Source organism: Pinus tabuliformis, chromosome J (assembly GCF_031772625.1).
Source record: "Pinus tabuliformis cultivar Carrire ecotype Pingquan chromosome J, CPIR1, whole genome shotgun sequence".
NCBI classification, from domain to species: Eukaryota; Viridiplantae; Streptophyta; class Pinopsida; order Pinales; family Pinaceae; genus Pinus; species Pinus tabuliformis.
Genome location: NC_142295.1, coordinates 494,963,555 through 494,977,659, shown reverse-complemented (window position 1 = coordinate 494,977,659; position 14,105 = coordinate 494,963,555). Strand labels below are relative to the sequence as shown.

At 40.3% G+C, this 14,105-nt stretch overlaps 1 protein-coding gene across 1 annotated transcript in view; it reads left to right on the top strand.

Moving 5' to 3' along the window:
• Positions 1–13,733, top strand: part of LOC149227954 (uncharacterized) — a 354,504-nt gene extending 340,771 nt beyond the window's left edge. Inside the window, exons 8-9 of the mRNA XM_089380634.1 lie at positions 7,273–7,529; positions 13,574–13,733. Of these exons, the coding sequence (XP_089236760.1) occupies positions 7,273–7,529; positions 13,574–13,733 (417 nt within the window). The remainder of the gene's footprint in view (positions 1–7,272; positions 7,530–13,573) is intronic.
• The last annotated feature ends 372 nt before the right edge of the window (positions 13,734–14,105 follow it).

Here is a 14,105-nt window from a genome sequence, read left to right as displayed (position 1 = left end):
CACAAGCTCCTCCTGTTCTGTATTCACCACAGGCTCCTTCTGTTCTGTGTCCACCACCCAAACACAGTCTCCTTCTCCGTAGGTGTTCTCCAACCTACGCTCAATATCTTTGTATTTCATTTCTCTGTAACAGATATAGGGCTTCTCTTTCGGTGTCATAGATTACTAGCTCCACAGGCTGAGCCAGATCTATGCTTTGATACCACTGTAATATCCCCTATCAGGGGTATCCCTTATAGTTATTTTTAAATAACTATAGAAGGCAAAATTGAGCAAAATCGAATATTCCAATTAGCCATGGCTAATTAGGAATATTACATTCTCCTATCCCAACGCTAGTTCTATTGGGCCTAGTGCTAGTTCTCATTGGCCCTAGATTCCCTTGCTCCATTTCTGATTTGAATATTTGATTTTCTGAAGTTAATCATTGGTGGGTTTTTGCAGAAAATTTGGTAAAAATTTGTGTTTCAGATATTGAAATTTTTTGGCAACTTGGGCAAGTGATCTTCAAGGCCTAGGGCCTAAGGGTTTGATCTCTAAACCATCTTTTTCCTCACTATTTGCTACAACAGTGATATACCTTTCTAATAGTGGTGAAAAACACATCTAAATGGTTTGAAATTAACTAAAAAATTGCTAAATACATTAATAAGTCATTTATGTTTGATGTGTATCAAGAATTTGGCCTAGATTTACATTTTGGGTCACTGTTATCTCTGAATAATTCTGTTTCTGAAGTCTGAAATATAACAGTGGAAAAATTTCATGTGGGTTAGCCTAAAATCAGTTCCTAAGTTGTCTAATACATTAAGGGATTAATTTCTTGAGTTTTGCATTCATCATTAGGCTTATTTTATGTTTTAATTGCTGGTCGTAATAAATATATCAGATCTAATATAATTCTAGAAATCACATCATAACAATGTGAAATTTTTTTATAATTCATGTGGGCAAGTTTGGAAAAATTTCAGTAAGGTTTTGGCATAAAGATATTATTGATAGCTTACTATTTTCATTGTCATATTGTTGCTGTCAAAAAGTTTTTTTTACTGCTGTCCTAAAAATTTATTTCTGAAAATTAAGTACTTTGTCATGGAATTGTGATAAAATGCATATCCTTTGTTTCATAAACTGAGTACTTTTTGAGCATTTGTTGATATTAATTGCAAAGAAGTTTTTGTTCTCTTTGAACTATAACTGTATCAGAAAGATTTGAAATAAGCCTCTGTTCTAATTGTAATATCTTCAAGGGTTTAATTTTGAGTCTTCATTTAATAAAGCAAACATTTCATTTGGGTATTGGAAGTTTCTGCAACATAAGCATTTTCTCATCCTCGAGTCTAACTTCATTTCATCTTCCGTTGCATTTGCATATAAGTTAACTTTGCATAGATAAAATTTACTTCCAAGCATAAGCTTGGTCGATAGAGAGATAGGTATCCATCAATCTTTGCTTAGGAAGCCTGATTTAATATTACTTGAAATGGTGACCTTGCAGTCGTCAGAGCCATAGTTCTTTGCAGCGCCAGAGGCACCGGGTATGTTAGAATTTGAGGAGAGGTATCGTTAATCATACCTTAGTGTGCTTCTCCTTATCTTCTTTCTGCCAATTACTACGAAATCAGGCTCAACATAGAAGGGATTGAAGGATTCACATTTAAATAGTCATTTAACTAAAATTAACGAAGATTTTTGCATCTCACATTAGTTTTAGGGTTTGCATTTCATATAAGATAGTCATTCATTTAAGTAGTAGTTGCTAACCGATTACTTGGTCTTCAATTCCCTAGCAAGATCGTTGACTCCATAAGACACTGGTATCAATCATTTAAAATCTAATCAAATCCTAGGTCTTGCTAAATTTTAATCAAGTAATTGATCGCCTCGCTGTGTCTCTCGAACTAGTTGGTTCTCAACTAGTTCTTCTTCATTCCATTTTTCCATAGGGTCTACCCCCCTTAGCCTGTTGTAGGGAGACAGCTTAAACAGAGAGATTGGGGATCAGGCTGACAGCCCCCGATTTGAGCGTTGTCGCGGTTCCTAGATATTCTGTGTGACAACACATGGGATTCTTCAACAATCGAATCCCCCTCTGGTTGTCACAGAAGATCACGATGGTATCCAGCACGTGTCCAAACAGCTCACAGAAGAGCTTCCACAACCAGACAGCTTCACAGGAGGTCATACTCACAGCTATGTATTCGGCCTCATTGGTGCTCAAAACAACCGACTTCTGCTTCCTGCTCATCTAGGATATCGAAGCAGAACCCAAAGAGAACCAGCACCCATAAGTGCTCTTGCGATCCTCCACACTGCCTGCCTAATCAACATCAAAATGATCATGCAGCTTCACATTTCCAGCAGTGTATCTCAATCCATGAGAGATTGTGCCCTGAAGATATCTCAAATGATTCTTGGCACCAATCCAGTGAGGCTCAACCATATATGAGCTCAACATGCTAACTGCAAAACATATATCCGGACGGGAGTTCACCAAGAACATCAATGCTAGTATGAGTTTATGAAACTCAGAGGCATTTCCCAAATCAAGTCCGACATCACTACCGCATAACTTCTTAAAGTTAGGCTTCATCGAGGTAGTCACGGGCTTGCAGTTCACCATTCCAAATCCGGAATCCAACTCCCTCTTACTTTTGCAAATGAGAGGGTCTGCACTTGTCAGAAAGAGGTCGTCCTCATAAGGTACCAGTATGAGAGGTCTATCATCGACAACCTTAAAGCAATGGTTTGGATCGGCTTCACTCTTAGTGAATCTCAGCTTCATCAGATAGCTATCAATCCTCTCTTACCAAGCCCGAGGTATTTGCTTCAAACTATAGAGATTTCTTCAACCTGCATACATGAGATTCCCGATCATGAATCTCAAACCCCTCGGGTTTATCCACATCTGTGGTCTTGTTATAACATGAGGGGAATGGTCCCCTTTGTAAGATTTTCTTCGGTGCATCCTGGACATGTATCTTCATGCTCTTCTTGAATTCAGGCATCCCTGTCACCATCTGTCTCACATTGGGTAGGGCCTTACAATGAAGATGGGTAGACCTCTGATGCCATTGAAGAGATGAGTCACACAACATGGTCCCCAATGGACTTTCTGCAACTTGATACACATTGCGAACCCTGAACCCAAGAGTAAAAGCATCTTGAAAAATTCCTTTTTCAAACACGTACCTTTCCATCGATGAATGCTACCTTGAAACTTTTGACTTTCATTGTCGAAATGGACACCAGGTTCTTCTTGAGATCAAGTACGTAAAGAACTTCTAGTAAATGAATCGCGCTACCCTCATTCAATTGAAGGGTAGCATTCCCTACATCCTTTCCAGGATAGGTGGCGTCATCTCCAAGGATAATCTCCAATATTGTTTCCTTCTCTATCATATGAGAGAGCACTTCCTCGAATCCAGTGAAGTGCCTTGAGGCACCACTATCAATTTTCCCAATGAATCCTGTGGAGAGGGTCAACATAAGATAGAAACAACATTTGATTCTTCATACCTAGAGTTCCTTGCTTTCCTTGAAGATTCGGCCATTTCCTTGATGACCTGCATTCCTTTTATTCCTTTTCCATTGTACCTGTCATTCCTTTGATCATTGAAGATGCCCCTGGAATGATTGTTATCATCATCAAGTGATGTGTCCCTTCTATTTGGACACTTCCTCGCATAATGGCCAAACTTATTGCAAGCAAGGCATCTGCCTTTCCTTCCATTCTTAGATCTGGACTTCCCATTGAAGTGACCTGTAGGTAGGCCACCAGATGCTTTCGCTGCGCCACTTTGATAATCTTCTTTGCTTCGACTTCACCCTTGGTGAATTTGAAGTGGGATGAGGAACCCATTGAGCTTTTTGTCCTTTCCGACTGTCTTTAGTGATTGTTCTTTCACTCTTGCTTGGGCTTTGTCTTCACCGCAACTCTGATCCCATGTTAATTTTAGGTATGTTCTATGCTTAGCGCAATTTACTTCAATTTTTCCATATTAGCCCAATGACAATATTCAGATTAGCAATCACATCAGCATGATAGTAAAGTGCAGATAGAACATAAACATAAATCGCCTAAAACAAGCCATCACAAGAGGACACAAGATGTGGCGCTAGCTAGGGACAAACCCCAATGTGGGGAAACCCTTGATCAAATCTTCTTATATTGTTCAATAGTTCAGCACAGAGAGAGAGATAGTACACACACACACACACATATATATATATATATCAGAAGTCAGTGCTTTGACTTGACAAGATAGAAGATCAGAGATCTGAGATCTTCACCATGAAGATGACATAATGAGGTTGCAGATCTGATGACATGGACTGCAATTCTGAACTCAGGTGAAGGCATACCTCAACTGATTCTCCAAGTTGATTCCATCACCATGCTGCATCCATCCACGTTGCAACCATGTTGCATCCAACCATGCTGCATCCATCGCTATGACAATAGCTCTATCAACCTCATATTGCAACAGCATCATACATCCCTCTAACAGTTTGAGATCTCAGCAGTATTATACACTACAGCTCCATACATAATGCTAACAATTTGAGCCCTCAAATATCCATATGAAATTGACTGTGATGTTATGGCCTGTGGCCTAACACATAGTCTTCAGGCAACATATTCATTGTGCTTGTCCCTTCACATAGTGACCCAGTCAGCCTACAAACAACAGTCACAAGCACCTCCTTACTGCAGATTCTTCTTCTCTTTAAATCAACCTCAGGAACAATACTAACATGCCCAAATAGTTATGTTGCTACCTACAACATTGTAACAATATCACAGATCCTCTGCTGTAATGTAATTACCCTTGCTGTGGTTTAATTGTAGCATCTAAGGGTCCTTTCATATATAGATAAGGGCTCCTTCAATTAAGGCTTTCCTCCTTTATTTGCTGTAGCCAAGATGTCCTCCTTTAGGACTGTGACAAGGGCAGCACTAGCCCTACTTTGACAGCAGATGAGGGCACACCTGAATGCAGCTTAAACTCCTTGATTGGTAAAGGATGGAACCTCCTTATTAGACTGCGGCTAGGGCAAATAGGAGCCTCATCAATCTACGGATTAGGGCTCCTAGATTAGGCTGTGTATGAGTGCCTCTTGACTGCATTTAGACTGCAGATTAGATCCCTTCCTTGGACAGCATATAAATCTCTTCCTTGACAGTGTCTAGGGCATGCTAGAACACCAGCTCATGACAGCATATAAACCCTCATTGACTGCGGCTTTGAGTAGCATATAGAAGGCCAGATCTTGTTGTGAAGATACTCTCCTTGACTGCGTCCTAGATGTCTTCTATGACTCCTCTAGGACAACGTTTAGGTCACATAAGGATATTTGTGTTTAGGGCAAATTTATAGCGTTAGAACTTCTCCTTTCTGCACTTATAGAAGCTTCCTCCATGACTGCATTGAGGTCTTTCTTTCATGACTGCTAGTGCATCGTTAGGGCTTCTTCATTAGGGTAACATTAGGGCTTCATTAGGGCAGCGTTAGAGCTTCTCCATTAGGGCAGCGTAGAGCCTAGGGCACTCCCTCTAGATTTCTCCATCAAAACACAAAACAGAAATGAAGAGAGATCACAAGAGTGTGTGTTAAAATGACTTGAACGCCACTTCTATTTATAGTAAAACGTTGAGGACAGGTTGGGGCAATTTGGTTGTTGGCTTAAACTCCTTGTTGGTAAAGTATGGAACCTCCTTATTACACTGTGGCTAGGGCAAATAGGAGCCTCATCAATCTGCAAATTAGGGCTCCTAGATTAGGCTGCGTATGAGTGCCTCTTGACTGCGTTTAGACTACGGATTAGATCCCTTCCTTGGACAACATATAAATCTCTTCCTTGACAGCGTCTAGGGCATGCTAGAACACCAGCTCATGATAGCATATAAACCCTCATTGACTGCAGCTTTGAGTAGCATATAGAAGGCCAGATCTTGTTGTGAAGATACTCTCCTTGACTGCATCCTAGATGTCTTCTATGACTCCTCCAGGACAACGTTTAGGTCACATAAGGATCTTTGCGTTTATGGCAAATTTACAGCGTTAGAACTTCTCCTTGCTGCACTTATAGAAGCCTCCTCCATGACTGCGTTGAGGTCTTTCTTTCATGACTGCTAGGGTAGCATTAGGGCTTCTTCATTAGGGCAGTGTTAGAGCTTCTCCATTAGGGCAGCATAGAGCCTAGGGCACTCCCTCTAGATCTCTCCTTCATCAAAACCCAAAACAGAAATGAAGAGAGATCACAAGAGTGTGTGAAAATGACTTGAAGGCCACCTCTATTTATAGTAAAACATTGAGGACAGGTTGGGGAAATTTGGTCGCTGGCCGACCTTGACGAATTGTCACATAACACAAATAAATTCATATCTCCATGAATGCATGTCGGAATCGGATGATCTTTAGATCAATCCTACACCTCTCGATGAGAGGAATCCAAGAAAAATATCAGCTGCCATAAATAAGAAGACCGTCATGGAGTTTGGCCCTAGTTGCCAATTTTAACAAACAAGAACTTAATGACCATCATTAAGAAGATAGTAGGGAATAACAAGAGGTCATGGGATAGTAAGATAAAATATGCATTATGGGTGGAGAGGATTGCTAAGAAAGTTCCACTGGAAAAAATCATTTCGATAGTGTATGATTTAGATGATACCTTACCAGTGCATTTAAAGCTTCCAGTGTATCAATTGCTCCAGAACTTTACTTCATAGAAGGATGCAATACAAAACAAGATAAATCAGATTGTGGAGTTAAATGAGATCAAGAGAAAAGCTTTTGATCAAAGTTGTAAAAATCATGCAAAGATTAAATAGGCTTTTGGTAATTCTTCTAGGGAGAGAACATTTCAGAAGGGTGACATGGTGCTACTCTAGGATAAGAGAAGGGAAAAACAGGGAAAACATGGCAAATTTGATAGTTTGTGGATAGGACCCTACATTATTAGAGATATGGCTAGCTAAAATTCATTTCATCTCAACAAGTTATATGGAGAGCCAACTGACTTGCCTGCAAATGGGAAAATGCTCAAGCTATTCTTCACTGAAAATGTTTGATGCCCAAGGGGTACCCTTTGTAATGTATTTCTAACCTTGCTTGCATTTCATTTTCTTGTTTTTGATTTCTGCATTTTATTTCCACATTTTCATGTTAGGATTTTTCTTCTTATATTTCAGCTAGATATTGATGATTTTATATATATGGTGCATGTGCCACTGATGTGTTTTGTTGCAACATGTTTTCATTACAGATTCTTGTAGTTCTCGCATATTTTCCTGAAGATCAAGCACACGTCCCCATGGGGAGCCCAATGTTACCCGCTAAGTTGTACCTAGTAGAAATGAAGACCCCATGGCCCAATGTACAAAGAACCTATCATTTTTTCAGAGTTGAGAAGTTCAACATGGAAAGCTTTTTCAGGGAAATGAAGACCCCATGGCCCAATGTACAAGGAACCACTCTTGCCTTTTATCTTCTGTTGGAAATACTAAGAGGGGGGGTGGCTCAGTATTTCATAAATTTCAACAATTTAAGCATCAAAACAATTAACCAGCGCCCACTAGGAGCAATAACCTCCTAGGTAGCTTCCTTTCATAGCACCACCCTGCCACCCTTTAGAATAAAGGGTAAAACAAAAACTTCTTGTACTCTTGTACCAGGGATAGTGACCTAAATACAACGATATACAATCATTGCTATGTTTGCCTAAACAATATTCAACTTCATATCTGCTCCAATAAATATGCCACTATAACTCTGACCTCCAACACAACAAAATAGATTCTAATTCATACATTCAATCGATTTCTTTAGATATGCCTTAGTATAGACCTTGAATTGTGATTTTAGTAGCTCAGATCTCCCTCAGAAACTCTGCCTCAGAAAATATTGTTGATTTGCCTCAAAAGGTAACTTGAATCTGCTTCAAGACTTCTACAAGGATGACATCAGGGTTTGCTCCAAACTTCTACAAGAATGACTTCAATATCTGCTCCAAATTTCTAGAAGAATAACTTCAAGATATGCTCTAAAATTCTATAAGAACGATGCCAAAAAGAACTTCAAAAACTATGCCAAAAGTTCTTCCATAGATAGCCTCCCCAATTTGGCCTCTCACTTTCATGAGATATGAACCCCGAAAACACTTCTTTTCTTTTCTTCTTTCAACAGATCCGAATTTCCCATGAGCAAATTGCTAAAATGCCTCCTCACACCTATATATACTGCATTCAAGGTCTATATTGGGCCGACTTGTCCACTGGGTGTGTCGGCTTATTCATTGTTTGGATTGGCTTGTGCAACTAGCAAAATGTATAGTGAATATTCAAAAAATCATATCTCCTCAATTGTGAGGAGTTAGAGGGAGTTCCATATACCATTGGAAAGGTCTTGGAATAAGCTTTCCAACCATGTATGTTATACTTCCATTTGAGCTAGGTAAATGGAGTAAAAATTCATTCAAAGATAAGGTATCCAAATGGAGCCTCAAAAATTTAAAATTCATTTCTATTCAACTGTGAGGAGTTAGAGGAAGTGCCATATACACCATTGGAAAGGTCTCGATGAGGGCTATCTGATGATATAGTCCTTCCTTGAATTTGCTTTGTCTTTGACCACCTTTTCCTTGCTTTTCTTTTGACTGTCAATTTTGCATATAAGGGCTTAAACCCTTTTGCTCTTTAGATCTTATTGAAGTATTATCACATGCTTTGATCATCCCAAAGCTAATACATCATCCCTAAGATTAGGGCTTTGACATCAATGACAGCATTACTTAACAATGACTCGTTCACCCTTTGACATCAATGACAACTTTCATCCAAGTTCTTCGTCTATCTTCTCTCTTTATGCAATTTTCAAACCCCCATGGTTAATTGTATAAAATGACAATAGCATGATGAACTTATGTAACAGACTTAGACCCTTGGGACCTAGTTAGTAAGAATGTCACTCAAGTGTTTTTCTTAATTAATTTTTTTTTCTTTTTAGCGATAAATAATTAATTGAGTTTTTTCACTCAGATCCTCCAAAGCTGAAGTGTGATTACTCACTAGGCCTTGAGTGTGTTTTCTATGTCTAAGGTCAATGTACATTACCATGCTAGGCATTATCCAGAGTCCCACGGAATTGCATTAGTTTTTTCTAGTAAATTTTAATAATTGAAATTTTCCCAGAGGATGGGAATTTTTAATTAATTTTTATGTAACAAATAAAAAAGTGGTGCTAGGAAATGTTGTTGGGCATGTAAGTACTTGATTTTCATCCTTAGAGTACCAACATTATTCTAGTACCCACTTTGGGGTGAAAAATATTGATTTTTCCTCACAAAAAATCACTTTTATTCAAAAGGTGAGAAAAAAGACCAGAAATCAGAAATTAAATAACTGGGAACATATTAAAAACATGTTTCTAGTCAGCTCTCTCTCACAAGCAACGAATTAAAGTGATAACACATCAACGGATTAGTTAAGTGATGAGTTGGACCTCGACCCAAGCACCATGAGTTCGCTGCCCTCGGCCTTGAGTTAGCTGCCGGAAATTCGAGTTAGGGAGGCTGAGTTCCCTCTTTATAGGGGCCGAGTTTGCACATTTGGAGGGGTCGAGTTGTTTCATTCATTGTTGGCTGAGTTAGCTGTTGGGATTTGGATGAATTACACTAGAGATGGCACAAGTTAGGAAGGGCATGTGGCAAGGCCACACGTAGCCCTCTCTTGGACTTCACACTTGGAAGTGTACATTGCCTTTCTTCTCATACGCACGCCCTCTTTTGAACAATTATTTACACACTTGGATGATTTGTATTGTTGCCCTGGGACACCACTCCCACTCCCTCCACACTTGGAAGCTCTTTCTCTATACGTTATCATCACACAACCAATACACAACACACTTGTAATAAGCACAACTAGAAGGGAGATACACCTAACTCACTTGGAAGGTCCCCTCCACTTGGATCAACTCGAGACTTGCCCCCAAGGTGACACCAAGTGGATTAAATATTTTCTCCATGTTAGCACAGATGTGGATTAGGCAGTAATAGTGAGCACCCCTACAAAAAATGGGCTCCTCTAAACCATATGTCTAGATAGGTCCATCCTATGCCCTCCAATCCTACATTGGGCAAAAGGACCTAAGACTAACTTTTAAGCAGATCGGGCATGGTAGACCACAATAGGCCTTGGATACCACAATACACAACATCACATGGCCTATAAGTCTTTGGCTTGCATTCTCTAGGCTTAAAATGGTGTTTCCCAAAAAGAAAAATGGATATAGGTAGCCTTGCTAAAATGAGGGGTAATAATGTCCTATGTGGTCCTTCACTGCTTGAACCTTTGTCGTCCCTTTCAAGGGTGATGTGATGGATGGAGGATATCCATAAAGTGCCATTGAGGAGATTTTTGATGAAGTATGGAAAGATGTGTTGTTACGTACCACCATTCTGCCAAGGGAAACTACTTGACCCATTTTGTTTGTTTATCTCAATCAAAGCAAGGAAGATATCCTTTTAAACGCTTATTCACAATCTCAATTTTCCTATCGAATTGAGGATGGTAAGGTGAGTTATGACCCATTTGAGTACCAAAACAAGAAAATAATTCAATCCAAAAGTCTACAATGAGAATTGGATCTTTGTCACTTACAATAATCTTGGGGATTTCATGTAGCTTTTGAACTGTTTCCATGAATTTTGTTACTACTATACTTGCTTTAAAAGGATGATAAAGACAACAAAAATAGGATATTCTATCAATTAATCCACTACTACCATGATGCCATTCTTTTTGATTTCAGGTAGCATTGGATGTGCTCTAGCCTCAAGATTTTGCAGGGAGGCTAGGACACATGCATTCCACAATACCCATAAATCGTTTTGGGAAATTCCACCCGGAGGAGGTTTAATTAAAATTATTAATTATTTTTAATGGATGCCTAAGTCTAAACCTAGGAAATTAAAATAATTAAAGTATATTAATTAAAATTGGTGTGAATCTTCTAAAGAAAGACGAGGATCTGAGCCATTGGTTAGAATTTAATCTAGGCCATTGATTGATCGACAAGAAGATTATAAGAAAAGGCTTGATGGGCATTTGGAAAGACAAGTTGAGCGAGATCAAGAGATTGATTTCTCAAGAGAGCAGCGCAATAGTTGCAGGAGAAGTCATCGAGGAGATTTCTTGCAGTGAGGGGCAGGGATAATTTTTCCGGTTGGAGAGTTTCTTGATCCAGGGATACATTGCAGAGGAGGCAGAGAGAGATCCAGAAGAGGCAGCATAGAGCCATGTTGGGTAGTGTAAAGCCGCGTTGATGCAGCATAGAGCAGATCAGATCCAGTGGCAGGAACCAGGTTGTGAGACCAAATGGCCAGAGGATCGAGCATCTAGCTAGCATATATCAGCCAGAGGGAGTGATGCAGTCCCTATCAATTGCGACGCAGAGTGGCGTAGTGATTGCGCAGAGGTAGCTTGGGGCTAGCGATTCAGTGGCTGGATCAGTGTTGAATCGCTAATGATAGTGTGAGGTATTTATCACTAATTTCTCTGCCAGTCAGATTCTCTATATCAGATAGCCAGTAAGACATCCAAAGATTGTATTCAAAAACTATTGCTTAATAATTAAAACACTTAGCTGCTGCATTGGTTTTCCCACATTGGGTTTTTTCGGGGACATTGTCCAAAAACAATGGTGTCAATTGTGTGTGTTATTTCCTTCTTGCTCAGTACTTGTTTCCGCAGTATTTTATGTTTTGAATGCTGCAATAGATTTGATTTCGATGTTTACTGTGTAACACTGTAAATCACTTGATTTAGAAATTAACAAGTAGGAGAAATTTAATCAGTTGCTACAGTAAGGAATCGAGTAACCGATTATTCACATGGTATCAGAGCGCAGGTGAAGCAGGAAATTAGAGTCATAGAGCCCAGTGTTGAGCTGAAGAGGGAGATTGAAGAGTTGCGTAAGCAGCAGAGAAAATCCCCAGAATGATTGCGCAGTCCAGTGCTAGGAGGGAAAGATTCTCAAGGAAAAATCTTTCTCTAAGTGAGTCGACAGAGAGAGATTTTCCAAATCAAGATTTCTCAGCAGCAGAGGGAGCAGCGCAACAACATCTTTAGTGTAGAGCAGTCTTTAGGTGGGATGCAGTCTTTCTGCAGCAGTTGCTGGCGCAGAAAAGCGTCAAAAAAAGAAGAAGGCACATATTGAGGGAATTTCTTCCTCAGAGAACTTCTAGCCAAGAAGTTCGAATTTTTTCTAAGCAGAGCAGCAATAGTTATGTGTGGGATTTCTCACTCCAGAAGGGAGTGCGAATAGCTAGGCAATGATTGCACAGAGGAGAAGAGGGAGCAGTTCGACTTTTCTTAGAGAGATGGCTGTTGAGAGATCAAGATCGGTTGGACGAAGCCTCCAACTATGTGATCTGGAAGGCTAGGATCTCCTACCTTCTAGATGAGCATGATCTCAAGATGTATGTCAATAGTGTGGTAGTTGTGCCCACCAATGCAGATCCACTCAAGAAGTACAAGGCTGAGATGGCAAAGACTAAGAGGATCATTCTCGATGGGGTTTGAGATCATGTAGTATCCCATATATCCGGCAAGATATTGCCCGACAGATGTGGGAAGCCTTAGCTACGTTGTAGGAAGGATCTTCCGAGTAGCGGAAGATGTACTTAAAAGAGAAATTGAGATGCACGAGGATGCAAAAAAGGGAGCGAATAGACCCCTTCCTTAAGAGGCTTCCGCAAGTCCGGGTCCCGGGATCAGCTGGCTTCAGTAGGCTCAGGGCCCCAACCTACAGAGTTTGTTCAATTAGCATTGAATAACGTTTCTGAAGATTGGCAAGTGTTTGTCTAGAGCATCCTGGGAAAAGAAAACCTGCCAGATTGGGAACGTGTATGGGATGATTTGCAACAAGAGGAAATGAGGCATGATCTGGTGAAGGCCATAATTAGTGGTAATAGTAGCAGTGGGATGAAGGCTGTAAGGAAAAGGAGGATGCGGCCCTTGCATCAAAGGGGTAGCAGGAGTAGCGCAGGAGGAAAAAGGACGTTTCAAAGATCAAGTGCTTTAGGTGTGGTGAGATAGGCCACTACAACACTTAGCGTCCTCTCAAAAAGAGGGACAAGGAGGAGAAGTAGGATCAACAAGCCGCATTTGCTAATATTGACAGGCTTTCCTCTAGGCTAGAGGAAGAGTTTGCCATGATTGTCGAGATGCCTCCAATTCGGAGGTGGGGTGATCTAGAGTTGTAGCCTTATAGAGCTACAAGATGGGTAGGATCCTTGAGGAATCCACCTCTTGGATCAAGACCTTGCTATGGGAGCCCATAGTCAGCAGTAGTAGGATGGACCAGTGTCAGGTGGTGCAGTCAGGTGCCAGAGTGACAGATGCAGTAGCTAGTAACGGTTACATACTGAGCAGCGCAGAGCAGAGTTGGCAGCAGTGCAGAGGCTTCAGTGACAGCGCAGAATCTAGCAGCAGTCAAAACTCGAACAACGAATGCATGATACTGAACACAGTTAGTTTAGTATTTTGGATGTTTTTTCGTTGCAGATGTTGCAGTGGCAGCAGCAACAGAGTTGCAGTAGTTGACAACAGTTCAACAGAGTCAGCAGCAGCATGGATGCAACGCAAATCAGAGTTGCGAGGTAGTTGGTGGGAAATGAGGCCAGACATTAGTAGCGTAGCAGGAGATGATGCAGAGATAGAGTGATGTTTCAGTTGGTTGTAGCACTAGAGCACATTCCTCGCTAAGAGGAAGTGTTGATTTCTAGTATCATCATATGTGCTCTAGCCTCAATATTTTGCAAGGAGGCTAGGACACATGCATTCCACAATACCCGGATTTGTTTTTTTGGGAAATTCCACCCAGAGGAGGTTTAATTAAAATTATTAATTATTTTTAATGGATGCCTAAGTCTAAACTTAAGAAATTAAAATAATTAAAGTGTATTGATTAAACTGGGTGTGAATCTTCTAGAGAAAGATGAGGATCAAGTCAAGATGATCTGAGCCATTGATTAGAATCTAATCTGGGTCGTTGATTGATCAACGAGAAGATTATAAGAAGAGGCTTGATGGGCAT